Source organism: Castanea sativa, chromosome 1 (assembly GCF_040712315.1).
Source record: "Castanea sativa cultivar Marrone di Chiusa Pesio chromosome 1, ASM4071231v1".
NCBI lineage: Eukaryota > Viridiplantae > Streptophyta > Magnoliopsida > Fagales > Fagaceae > Castanea > Castanea sativa.
This window is the reverse complement of record NC_134013.1, coordinates 5,299,191-5,315,207: the sequence shown is the minus strand read 5'-3', so window position 1 is coordinate 5,315,207 and position 16,017 is coordinate 5,299,191. Positions and strand designations below refer to the sequence as shown.

At 34.6% G+C, this 16,017-nt stretch overlaps 1 protein-coding gene across 2 annotated transcripts; it reads right to left on the bottom strand.

Annotated features, from left to right (window-relative positions):
- Positions 1-14,139: 14,139 nt before the first annotated feature.
- Positions 14,140-15,544, bottom strand: LOC142622785 (uncharacterized). 2 transcript variants are annotated; one of them, XM_075796316.1, is made up of 3 exons: positions 15,103-15,544; positions 14,882-15,014; positions 14,140-14,558 (listed from the first exon to the last, which is right to left on the bottom strand). In XM_075796316.1, the coding sequence occupies exons 1-3, from the start codon at positions 15,387-15,389 to the stop codon at positions 14,379-14,381; spliced, it is 600 nt and encodes a 199-aa protein (XP_075652431.1). In that variant the 5' UTR covers positions 15,390-15,544; the 3' UTR covers positions 14,140-14,378. The 2 variants fall into 2 exon arrangements, with proteins under 2 accessions (XP_075652431.1, XP_075652432.1); XM_075796317.1 differs by having other exon boundaries at positions 14,882-15,008.
- Positions 15,545-16,017: the final 473 nt, after the last annotated feature.

The following is a 16,017-nucleotide window of genomic DNA, read 5'->3' as shown; positions in this document are numbered from 1 at the left end:
TCTTTTGTATCAAAAAGGACCCGTCAATCATCGGGTGATTTTGACAAAAAGGGGTTCAAGACTCTCTTGGATTCTCAATCTTACTCCTACAACTTTAAGAGTGCACCTATTGTGGTGGAGAGTGTTATGAGATTTGATACTTTGGGATCCACCTTTATCCCTAAGATATTTGTGGATAAGGATTGGGTAAGTTTTTTTGGTAACTTTGAGGATCCCATTGACGAATTAGTTAAAGAGTTCTATTCGAACACTTTGTTCATCAGAGCTGAATTGAAGTGTTGGGTTCAAGGAAAAGATTTTGTCATCACCCTGGATTACCTAGCAAAGATTTTATACATCAATCATCCAGAGAATGTAGAAACCTCACTGTATGATGACAAACTAACCCCAGTGACAGAGATTCTTGACATCTTAGGCACTGAACATGAAGTCTCCTCCACAGGCACTTCTGTTGGAACTGCGAAATTTGGACCAGAGATGAAGATTCTCACATTAATCGTGTTCTTTAACCTGTACCCTTTATCCAACATAGGGTTCATCAATCTTGTAAGGGCATAATTCCTATGTGATCTAATCAAATGAGCTCAAATTGACATTTATGCTCACATATTTCAGACCATGAAAAAAACAGTGGGGAGATCGGCTACACGAATGTGTCTTCCTTTCTGTAGCCTTGCCATGAAGATCATGATCCTTAAGGGTGTTCATCCACCAAAAGAAGGAACCATCTTGTCTCGTTAAAGACCAATTTCTTTGATTTCTCTTTAGAGGAGCAAGAGTCACTCATCAGTTGAAAAGGCAAAGAAAAGTCCTTCTAAGACTCCAAAGAGCAAATCTTTCCAACATGCCACTCCTTTTGCACAAAGATCAACTGCTCCCACTATCCTCGAGCTAATCGAGACAACATTTCTCGAGCCTCAATCCATTAGCACTCAGTTGAGGAACTTGATTGAGGGATTGCATGAGAGCATTTCTGGACTTGCGCTAACATCATATACTCAACCAACAACCATGTTGAGATTTGTCTCACCACCATTGAGACACAGTTGGATGAGATTTAGTGCAAGCTAGAGGGGTGCCTTAGCTATTCGTGCCAAAATAGGGGAGAGCACTTAATGTTAATAGTTTTGACTATAGCATATAGTAAAGGGGAGAGCATCACATGGAAAGGAGGTGTGCATATTGAAAGGGGGAGATCAGTGAGCTTAAAAGGAGAAAGCTAACCTACAGCCACACACACTTTTGGATAGTTTAACCATTGTTTGGCTAGTCTAGTTTACTTTACACTTTTATAGCTTTTGGATATTTTACAGTGCTTTTATTTAAAGCTTTTAAGTACTTTAATTTAAAACTTGGTTTTCTTTAGTACTATTGTTTGTATGTTGGTTTTTATAGCCGTTCCTTGATGCTTATCGTTTTCTATTGCTTATTGCCTTAGTTTCTTTAATGCATCATGGGTATGTTGGACATGCAATTGATTTTAGTATTTCTCTTAATTGCATTGCATGTCCTGATGATTATTTACTTGATAAATGTTCATTGTGGTCATTTGCTAATGACTGTTCATGTTTAATCAAGTTATGCTTAATGTCATATATATTTCTTTTGGTGTCTTGATCGCATTTTACTTGTTCCTTATACGTGCCTTGTGTTCTACTTGTCTTGAGTTTAATGAAGTTTTGTTGTTATGTGCAAGTATTTTAGGCTACAAGTGTGTATGGTGCAAGTGTTTCATAGTTTCTAGAGTTAGGTGTGAGTGAGTTTTGCCTATGTTCCCAGACTGACGCTTAAGTCTAGAGTCTGTTTAGGGGTTTTGTCATGGAATAGGCAAAAGAGGAGATTGTAAAGTTGTGATTTCAAACTATATTGTGTTGGCTTTAATTTTGTGCCAAATTTGATTGTAATTTCTTCAATCATTTTCCCTGTATGTATGTGGGTTTATTTGTAAGGAATGAGTGTGAGAGATCGGTGAAGAATCAAGCTTCAAGAGTTGAATCAGTGGATTTCACAACTAGCTCGCGAGTAGCTCGTGAGAAGTAACCTACGAAAAAGCCACATGTGGAGCACATGACTACAAGACGAAGAGTCGTGCCAGGCTGTCATTTTCGCGATTGTTTGGCGAGAAGGGCCAAGCCATGAAGGACTCACGAAAGTCTTTGTTTGGCAAAAAGTTATGTTTTGCTTTACCTTTTCTTTACCCATATTATATATACCTTCATTACTGACGAATTGTAAGGAGTTCTTTTCAGAGAAAAAAACCTAGAAAATACACTTGAGAGTTAGAAATTGTTATATCCACAATCATCTACACATTTTCTTATGGTTTTCTTCAACTTCTAACTTTCCATCTCTAAATCCTTGAGAGGTTGCTAGCCCAAACACTTACCACACCCATTCTGAGTGTAAAGTGAGATTTTGATGCTACTAGAAAGCATAGGAAAGAGTCATTCATTGGCAGATGCAATTGGGTTGAATTGCGGGATCCGGAAAGCTAGAGATGACAAGGCTTTGAGAAGTCAGTTGGAAGCAAGAGTTTGGAGGGCTCAAGTACATGGGATAGACTAGGCTTGGAGGGTCTTTTGTTATTCGTGTACTCCAACTTTATTCTCTAGTGGATCGATTGCGACTTAGAGGGTTGCGGAGAGGTTTTTTGTTGAGTTCTTTGGTTTCCTCTTTGATAACATGTCTCGGTGTTATCTTGTGTTCGCATATCTCTTTCCTACCCTTTAAGCTTTTACTTTATTGTCATTGATGGATGAATATGGCTTAAGGTAGAGTTATCGGTTTATTGCGCTTACTCTTGTTCCGCACTTAGTCTAAGTTAGAGTAAAAGCAATCTAGCCGTAATTTTTTTTTGGGGTCTGAACAAGCTCTTGTGTTTTAGTACAAATCCAAGCTTTCACTATCCAACACATATTTTTGGCCATGTCATTTAATTTCCGCTAAGGAAGCACCGTGTCATTGAATGGGAGAGTGTGTTTTTTCCATTTAGTTTTTGGGTAGAGTGTCATTTCTCCAAATCTCAAGGGAAGGAAGTGTAATTACACCTAATTATAATAAAAATTAAAAAAATTAATTTTATCAAGTTATGTTAATTGACACTTTTGATATCTCTAAAGATGATGTTCAATGTTTGAATCCACCATCCTAATTGTCATAATTATTAATTTTTAGAAAGTATTGAAAAAAATGTATGCCTTTTTTTAAAAAAAAAACTTAAAATATCTACTAGTTTAGAATAAATATATTTAGTTTCCCAATAGTTTTGTTATATCATGCTGTAGTTTATAGGTTAGGTGGTGCTTTTCCTCAAAGGTTCTATCAACATTTTTTTTTTAAATTTTAATTTTACCCTTTTTTAGATCTCAAAAAGAAACTAACAATAACATTTAGAAATTGAAACGAACGGGCAGATTTTGTGGGTCATGGTTGATAGGCCAAAAATGTAGTGACCCCTTATGATAAATTAACCAATTAATTAGCTAAGTGAATTAATTAGGTTCAATTATATGCAACAAGTGTGACAGCACAAACAAATCACCAAATAGCTAAATCTGCAGCGGAAATTAAATGACACGTTGATTGGTATACGAATGGGGAAAACCTACACGGCAAAAACCCCATTGGATGATTTTAAGGTCACTACTCCCGAGAATCCACTATTATCAAAACAAGCGGTTACAAGTAAAGGAATCCTAGTACCTTATACCAACCTACAATTGAACCCTTACCCCAATACCTAATTGGACTTGTTCTGTAGTGACAATCTCTCCTTGTATTGCACGGCTCCCAGTACGTGACTAACCAATATATGCGCAGATCCTAGTACGCGACTTGATCACTAACTTGAGAAGGATGTTGGCTACAAAGTTCTTCTGTTCTTCAACCCATGAAGATCACGAAGTTGCTTGGTCACAAAACCCTACGGTGTACAAACACAGCAGCTTCTTCAAGAACTAGGGCAAACTAGGTTTTCGGTCACATTTGAGGAATTATGCTCTTGTGCAATTGTGCTCTTGGTTGTGCAACCTGATACGACCCTTAAAATAATCCTTATATATGTTTAGGGTTGTGAGAAAAGAAAGCCCAAACATACATTCACGGATTGGATGAAAATCAGAATTGAAAATTTGAATTTCATAAACCTCGACAGATACCCTAGCTGTCTAGCAGCTGTAGAGCCTCGGGCTTAAACAGTTCTTTTAAACCTCGATAGATGCTAGCTGTCGAGCTAACTGTTGAGATTTAATGAACAATACTTCTTCACTTGTTTCTTGGATAGACTTGCATGACTTTAACACTTGAACTTGAAACCTTGTTTCTTGAAGCATTAAACACATTCTAGATCTACCCAATTACAAGTAAAGTGCGTTTTGTCAAAGGATTAGCCAATACATAACATGTTGACATATGTTCCTAACATCCAATCACATATGTCCTAACAATGGGGGAAGTATTTCGGTAATAGTTTCTCTCTCTCTTTCTCTCTCTTGGAATTTTGGCAACATTATTATTGAAGTTGCTTTTTTCTTTCTCCTCTTTCCGTCACATCAATTCTCTTTCCTCTCTCTTACTTTTTCTCACAATTTCGGTGATACTATTGCCGAAATTTGCATCTCTCCTCATTTCTCCAAATAATTTTGAACAGTGCCCATATCACAAATAAACACCATTTTATACAAAATTCATCCAAAAGACTCTGGATTTGGAGTGAATATGACTAGAACTTAATCTCAATTTTAAAGCACATCCAATAATGCAAGTCAATTCTTTGTTACCCATGTCTTAGTGGGTGAAAAAAGGGGGAAAAAAAAGGAAAAGAAAAACAAAACTTACATCCCCAGGTCTCGCAAGTTAAATTGAACCAGTTGGGATGTGTAGTTGAACTCGAGAAAAATGATTGCAGTGGGAACTAGAACACGAGATAAAGCTAGAAATTTGATACAAGTGACTATGATGAAGGAAATTAAAAGATTCATCATCTTTTCATTGAATGGTATTAACCACCTCAAACGGATTGATCTGGTGCAAATTAACCAGTTGTAGGAAATGTGGACTTAAGAAAGAGAAGGAGATAAGATAGGGAAGGGTATTTGTATGTGGAAAAAGGAGTCATAAAAAAGACTCTTGGGAGTCTTTTGGCTGAATATTGTATAAAATGAAATTTATTTGTGATATGGGCACTGTTCAAACTTATTTGGCAAAGTGAGGAGAGATGTGAATTTCAGTAATGCTATTGTCGAAATTCTGAGAAAAAGTAAAAGAGAGAAGAGAAACATGATGTGACAGAAGGGAGAGAGAGAAAAAATGAATTGTAGCAATACTATTGCCGAAATTAGGAGAGAGAAAAAATTTGTAATTGTGGCAATTCATTTGCCGAAATATGAAAGGAATAGTGAAAGATAAACACCGGAAATTTGGCAACATGATTGCCGAAATTTGGAAAATTTTGGGGCTCACAGTGAGAGAGAATTAGTGGAGGGAGGAGTAAAAATTTGGTAAAAATTGGTTGTGAGTGTTTTTGGCAAAAACAGTACCTCTTCACTTGGGTTGAGTGAGTTAAGTTAGTATCAACCACTTGGCTATGTCAAGCTTTATTGTTAGTAATGAAAGCAAAAAATATTTATTCCAAATGTTGATAGTAGTTACAGTTTCTTTTCTAAGATTTGTAGCTTTTAAAAAAATTGGATGTGGATGCGTATAATAAGCTTGTAAACGTTAGTAATCTTAATTTAAAAAATATCCATTAAAATTTAAATAATTTTTCAAAAATATTACATGACTTAGAAAAAATGAGATAATATAATTAATACTTAAAGTACATGGCATAATTGCTAAACAAACACATATTTTCAAATTTATAGAAAAATGCATCTTCTATTTTGAGAGAAGACTAATTACAATAAAATTTTACAATAGAAAACTATAAATATATTAATTATAATAAAAATTTAAAAAAAATTATTTATTTTATTGATATATGCATCCACGTCCAATTTTTTAAAAGTTACAAATCTTAGGAAAGAAACTATAGCTACTATCAACATTTGGAATAAATATTTTTAGCTTTCATTACTAGGAACAAAGCTTGACATAGCCAAGTGGTGATATTTAACTTAACTCACCTACTTGAAGAGTTTCTATTCTTGCCAAAAACACTCGCAACCAACTTTTACTGCCTCCACTAAATTTTCTCTCCTTGTGGGCCCCAAAAGTTTCTAGATTTCGGCAAACATGTTGCCGAATTTCTAGTGTTTATCTTTTTTTATTTTTATTTTTTATTTCTCCTAATTTTGGAAATGGTATTGCCACAATTCTTTTTTTTTTTCTCTCTCTCCATTTTGTCACATCATATTTCTCTCCTCTCTCTTACTCTTTCTTACAATTTTGACAATGACATTATTGAAATTTGCATCTCTCTTCATTTTGTCAAATAAGTTTGAACAGTGCACATATCATAAATAAACTTTATTTTATACAATATTCAGTCAAAAGACTCAAAGAATGTGCCCATAAAATAAGTAAAGTAAAGAAGAGAGAATGCATGTGACGAATTTTGGGACAAGTGAGAGAGCATGAAATTTAGGAAATAAAGAAGATTTATGACATGATTGTTGTTTTTTTATTTAACCATTAGATCTAATTAAATTAAATATTGTAAAAAATTTGTAACTTGAACTAATCTCATCATTTATATATGAATTTCTTATTAATTGAAAAAAGTAGTCCTCAATCGAAAATGTGATTCAGCACCAACGCTCGTGTTTGGATGCCAAGAAAGCATGCTGGGTACAATCAGGGAATTTGCAAGCAACCAAAAAAGAATGTTGGATTATTAATATGTGAGTAGCGTGCTTGGTTAAGTAGTAAAATCTCATATTGGATACTAAAGGAGAATGAATGATTAATATATAACATAATTGAGACTAACTCATCGACTTAAACTTTTGGGTCAAGTGGTATCCCTTTATATTATATTAACTACTCATTTGAAGTTTTCTTGTGATGTTATCTCCCTAACAAGTGGTATTAGAATCGGTGATTCAAGGGCAAGTATTCATTTGTGAATTCCACCAAGTAGGGGAGAGTAACTAAAGTGCTTGAAGTGACTTATTGGTTAAAGGCTCACATGTAAAGGGGGTGATTTATTAGATTATTCAAGTGTAAATCTAAAGCATGAGTGGTTCATATAATATAATTAGGTCTGTAAAGTTTTAGACACACAATATGATTAACCTAATATTAAGCCAAGTTGATCAACAAGTTTGTTAATTAACACTAGGTTAAACCAATATGTGTAAAATAAATATAATGCGGAAAAATAAAGAACTTGGGGAGGATTTGACTTAGCTATCCTCAAGGTTAAACAGATCCACTATGAAAGAATTGAAGTTTGTACAATAGAATTTAGACCACTAACATCCTATTGCTACCTTGAGTAGAAAATTTACTACCACGACCACGTGACAGCTCCGAGTCCACGAACTACTTCTTTCCTTTGATCCACTGCAACGACAAGTTCTCCTACTTGACATTAATCTTGATCTTGATAACCCTAAGTGTTTATGAGGGTAAACACCTTTGGATCTTACAAGAGATTCAACACACAACACATCAAAAAGCTTCTAAAACATAGCTAGGGTTTTTCTTTTTATATGAGAAGTAAAACATAAAACCCTACACGTCAAACGGGCTTAGGCTGAGTTAGAAATTTTGTAGAAAATTAATTCTACACGATTCTCGATAGAACAAATCTAATTTTCGATCGATTGAGCTCTGTAGAATTTGCCCGCTAATTTCTGCAATCACTCGATTCCAACTTTACAATAAAAACATACTTTGAGCAAGCCTAAACCTAGACTCTATGTTTTGATCATGGTTTGCTAACACAATACACATTGAAGTTCTAATACATTAGTCTCTAAGGTCTTAGAACCTAACAATCTCTCCTTTGGCAATCCGTAACAAAACACATCATAAACATGAAATGCTCGAAGTTACAAAACAGCCCATTTAAAATTAAAATGCCCTAAACACAATTTAACCTAACTACTATTTATGAATTGCTAGTGTAGACAGCAGCCACGACTGAATTAAGCTGTATATTCCTGAAACACTTCAACAAACACATAAACGCATGTGTGGACAATACAAGTAAACCAAAATAAATATTTGATTTCACAAAACATAAAATAAAAGACATATACCATGAAACTCATAATATAAATCAATAACCAATGTATCATATGTGAAACAAGAAACAATAAAAGAAACAAAGCATAAAGCATAAAGCATAGTGTCTCCCCCTAACATATACAACTCATAAAAAACAAATACATCATGAGCCAAAAATAGAATATGCATCATGAAGCTCCTAGACACAATCTAACAAAAACTCCCCCTATCTCCATGCATATGTACTTCCCCTTTTTGTGACGAATTGCCAAAGGGAAATCAGGACTCATCATTAAAAGGAGGTGATGGAGAAGACTGTCGAGCACCGGCCAAATCAGCACGCAAAGCCTGAAGCTCCGTGAGCATATCCAACAAAATCTGTCCATGCGTCGCCTGAACGGTCATGACAGTATCCAACATACTCTGAATGGATGGATCACTTGAAGAAGAAGTTGGAGGATCAAAAATGGTAGTGAGATCGACAAACTCCTTAGCAGAAGGATCACCTGAAGAAGGAGGCCAAGATGCATCACCTGTGGAAGACTCTACTCTAGGACGCTTAGAGCTAGCTTTCATCTGAGCCGCTTTTTGCCTAAGGAAGGTGGCACCTATGGGAGCAATAATATGGACATGCTCGGATGCAGGAAAATCCTTTAAACCTAAGTCTAATAAAATCCTATGAATGAAAATAGGAAAGAAAAGACCATGAGATTTTGCACTACTCCTATGAACCTCAAACAAAGAACAAATGAAAAGAGTAGAAAAACTCATAGGAGCATTGGTGACAAGAGCATACAAAAACACACATCTCTCAAGAGGAATAGTGTGTAAATGAGAGATACGCCAAATGGAATGACAAGATATTCGGAAAAACAGATAATTGAGCTCAGTAAGCTCATGAGAGGTGATCTGAGGATCAGTACCTCATCTAATGTAGTATCGGTGAGTAAGGACATAATATCCTCAAGTGGAGGGGTCTTAGTGTAAGGATACACAGGTTGCCGTACCAAAGGTACACTAAGAGCAGAGCCCATTACCTAGGGTGTAATGACATACTCTTCACCCCTTATCCAACTCCTCACAATCTGAGTGTTGGAATCATCGGAGTGGACAGAGAGGTTCGAATAGAACTCTTTAATCAAGGCAGCTAGAGGAGGATGCTCCACATCTAAGAGAGGTAACCAACCCCGACTTTCAAATTTCCTCCTAATCTCCAAATCTAACTCATCTAGAATCACCTTATGCTCAGCCCAAACCGACCTATAGATATTAAGCTTCTTATAAGTTTCTTGGTTTTTCTCGGTTCTAAACCTATCACTCTAAAAAACAGGGGTAGAGGTGGTGGTGGTTTTCTTCTTTGCTCTAGTTTTCCAAACCATGATGCTAAGAGAGTAGAAAAAAAAAAAAGAAAATAGAAACAAAGAGAGAAACACAAGGGTAGACTGCATTAGAGAAGGTTAGAGCACAAAAATCTCAATAAATAACAATTTATATGATGCATGTGATCAATAAACATATGGTGCATGCTCTAATGCATTGAAAATTTTCAATTTTACTTCATAAACCATTAATTAACTTGAACACAGAGTTTTTAGAGCAAAAACCCCAAATTTTGAAAAACTCATTTTCAAAAAATGAACCAAATTGATTAATTAATCATTACACTAGTTAGAAAACATCATATAATGACATAATCAATCAATAATACAAGTCAATTTCATCAATTTTAGCCCAATTGAACAAAATCCCCAATTTCACAAAGTTTCAAGCCCTAGAAATTTCAATTGATCTCAAATCACCAAATTAATCAAATTAATGCATGGGAAACATGTTTACAACATCTAAGAACAAAAACCCATTGATCAAATATGATTAAAAACAACCCTAAAATCAAAACTCCCAAAAATCCTATGTTCAAATTTTTTAGAGAAAAATGCATGAAAAATGAGATTTTAATGAAAAAGGAAGGGTATTAAGGTCTTACCTACACTTGAGGACAAAAACATTTGAAGATTTGAGGAAGAAAATGACAAAAAACCCTTAGATTGGATCGGTCAAGGAGGAATAGTGAGAAGAGTGTTTGAATAGTTTGGATAAAGTGATGAACACGTGAGAAAAATTCCTTTTTAAAACACTCATTGACCAATTTTCGACCGGTCGAAAATTAGCTTTGATTGATCAAAAATGAAATTCGATCAATTGAGCACCAATCGAGCCAGGTAGATTCAAACAAAAAAATTTGTTGCAATTTCGATCGGTCGAAAAACAGAGTCGATCAATCGAAAATTTGGAAAAATCAACTTTTTGAAAAATAGAGCAATGGAACATATGACCTTGAATGGCCAAAACACATTCACACACAATATCACGTACTAAGTTTAGCAAAGAATAGCTTGTGTAGTGTGTGAAACTAGCAAAAGCATGACACACATGCGAGGTGATAAGTAGATAGTAATCAATCACATTTTCTACACAACTCATCACACAAGTTTGAAAGTAACTTTCACCTAAAGAGTGACATCATATAACTCTCACATCTCATAGAAAACAAGCTTGCAATCATGGAATTTTCTTGTAATTCCTTATAATGTACACACAAATTTTATTTTATTTGAATTTATCATAGCCCAATAATGTACACATCAATTTTATTTCATTTGAATTTATTATATTCGAGGCTACACCTTATGTTCTTTTTGTGCATGTGCTACACTTTCTTGAGCACAAAATTTTATGATATGCACTAAGGTGTTTATGATTGGCTAGTAAACAGTGGTGAGATAGTTATTTATGCCTTTCTTTTAAGATTTTTTAGTTCTTACAATCAAAAGTATATAACTTCAAAATCAAGATCATGTGATAAAAAACTATAAATAATTCCCACACAGCATGCACTACATAGCCAAAACTAGCAAAGTGTAATAAAATTAAGCTCATTTAGGCTAAACAAGGTACACAAGCATAATATGTAAAAATACTATGGCCAACCTTGATTACAAAATCCAAGATATATAATGCAAAACACATTTTTCCTTATTTATTTATTTATTATTTTTGGAAAAACAAAAAACAACCTATCATGAAATGCATGAATGTAATGCAATGCAATTTCTGAAAGCAAAAAGGAAAACAAAACAGCAAAAGAAAATGGTCATAAGGAATATTGAGATGAAGCACAAGGACCATGTCAGAATGACTTAATTAGATTGAGCCTTTTGCATCCAAAACCTACAACTCTAGCATTGGAGTTATTATTCTTATTAGAATTATGAGCAATTCCAGGATTGGTATAAAGGTTCAAAGCCTTGACCAATCCACCAATAAGTACCATAGGATCTTGTGCTTAGGGCACATGTACTTTTGGCTTATTTGCTCGCTTTGCAGCTTGCAACTTGAAACAATTTGGATGAATATTTCCTGTCTTTCCACAAAAATGACAACCCACACAAGTCTATTATGTAACTTATCCTTAGGGAGGTTAGGATTTTTAGGCTTAGTCTCTTTAAGATTAACCCTAATCTTCCTAGGAGGTGGTGTAACTTCTACTGGTTTGACAATCTCACTCTTAGGAGGCTCAGAAGAAGGAACAAAATTTGGGGAATGAGTTTCAGACATCGAGATGCTTTCTGTAAAACCTAGACCAGTTTTATCTAAAGGAGACTTCTGAACATTCAACATGTGATCAAGTTTAGAACTAGCAGACCTATTAGTTTGTTCTCTAGCAATAGATAATTCTAGTTCCAATTTCTTAATCTTATCAAACAACATCATGTTCTCAGTTTTCACTTTATCAATTAAAGTACTAGCATCAAGCAATTTCAACAACAAATATTTCTTATCAAGTTCAAATGAAGCAATTTTCTTTAAATCTAAATCAACATTCATTGCATCCTTTACAGCAACTTTGCATAGCTTATTGTAAACTTCTTGCAAATCAGCACATTCAGAGAGTTCCTCATCAGACGGGTTCTCTTCAATCACAACATTTTTATCAACTACAGCTGTAGCTATGAAAGCAATGAAGTTTCCATCTTCATCACTAGCAGACTCGTGATTAGAAAATTCATCATCACTAAGGGTTACAGCCATAGCTTTACCCTTTGATCTCAAGAATGTAGGACATTCTGATTTCACATGACCATATCCTTAACAACCAAAACATTGTTGACCTAGAGAGTTACTAGAGGTTTGACCAGCTTTCTTTTTTGATTTTTCATTATTATTATTAAGCTTAGATGGTTCATTTTTCTTAAAGTTTCTAGGTTCAGCATTATTTTTACCTCTTGCCCTTCTGTTGTTATTCCTAAGAAAATTTTTAAAGTTCTTGATAAGATAGACAATAGTTCATCATCAAATCCATTCCCATCAACATCATCAACTGACTTGAGAGTCATTGATTTGGATTTGTTTGTCTTGGGTAGGTCTAGCTCATAGGACTGGAGAGATCCTACAAGCTCATCAACAGGGATGAAGTCCACATCCTTGCTTTCAGTGATGACAGTCACTTTGGGTTTAAAGTCCTCAATCAAGGATCTAAGAATCTTCCTAACAATGTTAGATTGATCATAAATTTCACACAAATTATAAGCAGAGTTAACAATATCATTCAGTTTAGCATAGAATTTATCAAAACATTCATCTTCAGACATTCTAATATTTTCAAATCTAATAATTAACTACTGCAATTTATTGATCTTAACTGCCTTTGTGTCTTCATGCACAGTTTGAAGAATATTCCATGTAGTATGAGCAGCCTCAACATTAGAGATTCTCTTGAATTCCTCCATAGAAACAACATTAAAAATAACATTCATGACTTTGCTATTAAAAGCGGCTACTTGTTTTTGAGAAGCTGACCATTCAGTCACAAGAGTAGTCGGTTTCTCCCATCCGTATTCAACGAAATTCCAAACTCTCTCATTAATAGATTTCAAGAACGCTTTCATCCTTACTTTCTAGTAGGCATAATTGTTCCCATCAAAGTGTGATGGGATCACTAGAGAGTGATCGTGTTCCATGACAACAGTGGTCAATGATTAACTCTTAGATCAAATGATCTAAACACTAAAGGTAACCCGCTCTGATACCACTTGTAAAGTTTTAGACACCTTGACACAATATGATTAACCTAATATTAAGCCAAGTTGATTTACAAGTTTGTTAATTAACACTAGGTTAAATCAATATGTGTAAAATAAATGTAATGCGGAAAAATAAAGAACACAAAGATCTGATGACCTAGGAAAACCAAATCAGTAAAAAACTTGGGGAGAATTTAATCTAGCTATCCTCAAGGTAAAACAGATCCACTATGAAAGAATTGAAGTTTGTATAATAAAACTTAGACCACTAACATCCTATTGCTACCTCGAGTAGAAAACTTACTACCATGACCACGTGACAACTTCGAGTCCACAAACTACTTCTTTTCTTTGATTCATTGCAATCATAAGTTCTCCTACTTGTGACTTTGAGATTCCACTCAAAGATTTCAAATCTTTGTTAAGTTCTTTATGCAGCAATTGAAGCGATCACCAAACTCTTGACATTAATCTTGATCTTAATAACCTTAAGTGTGTATGAAAGTAAACACCTCTAGATCTCACAAGAAATTCAACACATAGCACATCAAAAAGCTTCTAAAACATAACTAGGGTTTTTCTTTGCATATGAGAAGTAAAACATAAAACTCGACACATCAAATGGGCTTGGGCTGAGTTGAAAATTCTGCAGAAAATTAATCCTGCATGATTCTTGATCGATCGAATTTAATTTTCGTTCGATCGAGCCTTGCAGAATTTGTCCGCTAATTTCTGCAATCATTCGATTCCAACTTTACAATAAAAACATACTTTGAGCAAGCCTAAACCTAAACTCTATGTTTTGATAATGATTTGCCAACACAATGCACATTGAAATTCTAATACATTAGTTTGTAAGGTCTTAGAACCTAACAAGGTCCAAATAGAGGAATAAAGTTATCTAGGGTAAAATAAAAAGTAAAAGAAAATTCTTGCTGTTTGGTTGAAATGGTTTTTACACTTTATTTTTTTAAGCTGACAAGGAAATACAAGCATGACCATAGAAGAGTCTATGGTTTCTTCTGGATCCCACATCATAGCAGAAGAGTCTGTAGCTTGCAAGCGCAAAGCACACACATTATTAAGACACCAAGTTATTGTTAAGCACGTAATTAAGGATTACTACGGCTCAACTGTAAATCCGAGTTTCGGGGCATATTCCACTAGTTTGTTCAATTCCTCTTTGTTGAAGTATTGAAAGCGTTTCTTTAGCTCTGCCCTGCTCAGCTGTCTGACATTATTGACGTCGCATTGCTTGAATTTCTCCATCAGCTGCTCTTTCGTTAGGAATCCAAATGATGTCTGAAATGTTGAAAGGACAGAGCACACATATATAATATCTGACAAGTTAAGGTTTTTTTTTTTTGAAAGGATCCGACAAGTTAAGTTTAAGTAGGTAATTAAAAATTGAAAAAAGTTAACTAATGCTTTTAGGATATTGATTTAAAAAATATTCTTAAAAACTTTTTATAAAAAAACAAATTGACTCTTTTTTTTGATAGTTATATAAATATATATATATATATATATATATATATATATTTATAAAGTAGTATTAAAATTTTATTAAAATGAATTATTAGCAAATGTCAAAAGAATATTAAAAAATGATAGGACAGCTTAACGGTAAATTCATTGGCATTATTAGCTTGGATGGTGCTGTCTCCATGGGCATTATTGGCATTAGTTTTGGTGAAACTGTCTCCATAATGGTTGTCATGGCCGTCCCTTCGGGGCATAAAGCTGCTGGATCTGAAGCTTGAAAGCACAAAGCACACATATTATTAGTACGTATATGATATCTGATAACTTCCTGTAAAGTATGTACGTAATTAAGAATATCTACGGCTCAGCGTCTTTTACGGTAAATCCGAATCGCATAGCGTGTTTGACGAGTTCATCCATCTCCTCTTCGTTGACGTATCCGTCCTTACTGGCAACGGCATGGCTGAGGCCGCGGTCTGCGTGAATGGAAGGGATAATTGAGCCCAAGTACCCAAAGGCTTTCTTTGGCTCTTCCTTGCTGAGCAGATTGTCATTATTGATGTCGAACTTCCTGAAAATTGTCCTTAGCTGATGCTCCGTTAGGGGCAAAAACTTAAGGCTGTTGTTCCCAACGGTCTGACGGCCCATGTTTTGGAGAGTTGATGGAGAGCCTTAGGCAAGTTTTTTAAGAACCTTCTTGTGTGGTTTGAGTTTGTAGTAAAGAAGCCTGGCATGGGGCGTGGGGTATATTGAATACTATCATGGATCTCGTCTCTGTTTCCCTACATACGTAACAGTTTTATTCCAGCTTTTCTTGACGAAGAAGTGTCATTGTCTTTGTGCGTGTGATGGGTTGGACCAGAAGTTATCTCAAATATATTTGACTCTTGGAATTTGTTTGGGATGTGATGAAAAGTTTAGCTTAATTTAATTTTTAATTTCTTTTTGGTACTGTTTATGAATTTCATGATACTTTTTGATATTATTTATAGCTCTCATCGTATTATTCAATTAATTTTTAACTTTTTTTTTTTTTTTTTTTTACATTTTCAACAAATTTTTTTTTTAAATTCTAACTAAATAAGCTGTTTTTAAATGGACCACGTTGCCATACTTCTTTTTTCTAAGAATATTTAATGCTTGTGCTGATAATGTTGTTTCTTTCCATACAAAGTCGTTCAAATGAAAAGAAAACGTGTCACAGTCGAACACAAAAAGAATCAATTTGTAGAATACATTTCATGGTATCCAGATTGTAGCATCTGCACGCAAAGTG

Excerpts from the sequence above, each read along its gene's own strand:
- LOC142622785 (XM_075796316.1), bottom strand. The coding sequence starts at position 15,389 with ATGGGCCGTCAGACCGTTGGGAACAACAGCCTTAAGTTTTTGCCCCTA. Across the intron at positions 15,015-15,102 it reads ACCGTAAAAGACGCTGAGCC|CTTCAGATCCAGCAGCTTTA; the intron begins GTAGATATTCTT and ends TGTGCTTTCAAG. Across the intron at positions 14,559-14,881 it reads ATAATGCCAATGAATTTACC|ACATCATTTGGATTCCTAAC; the intron begins GTTAAGCTGTCC and ends TCAACATTTCAG.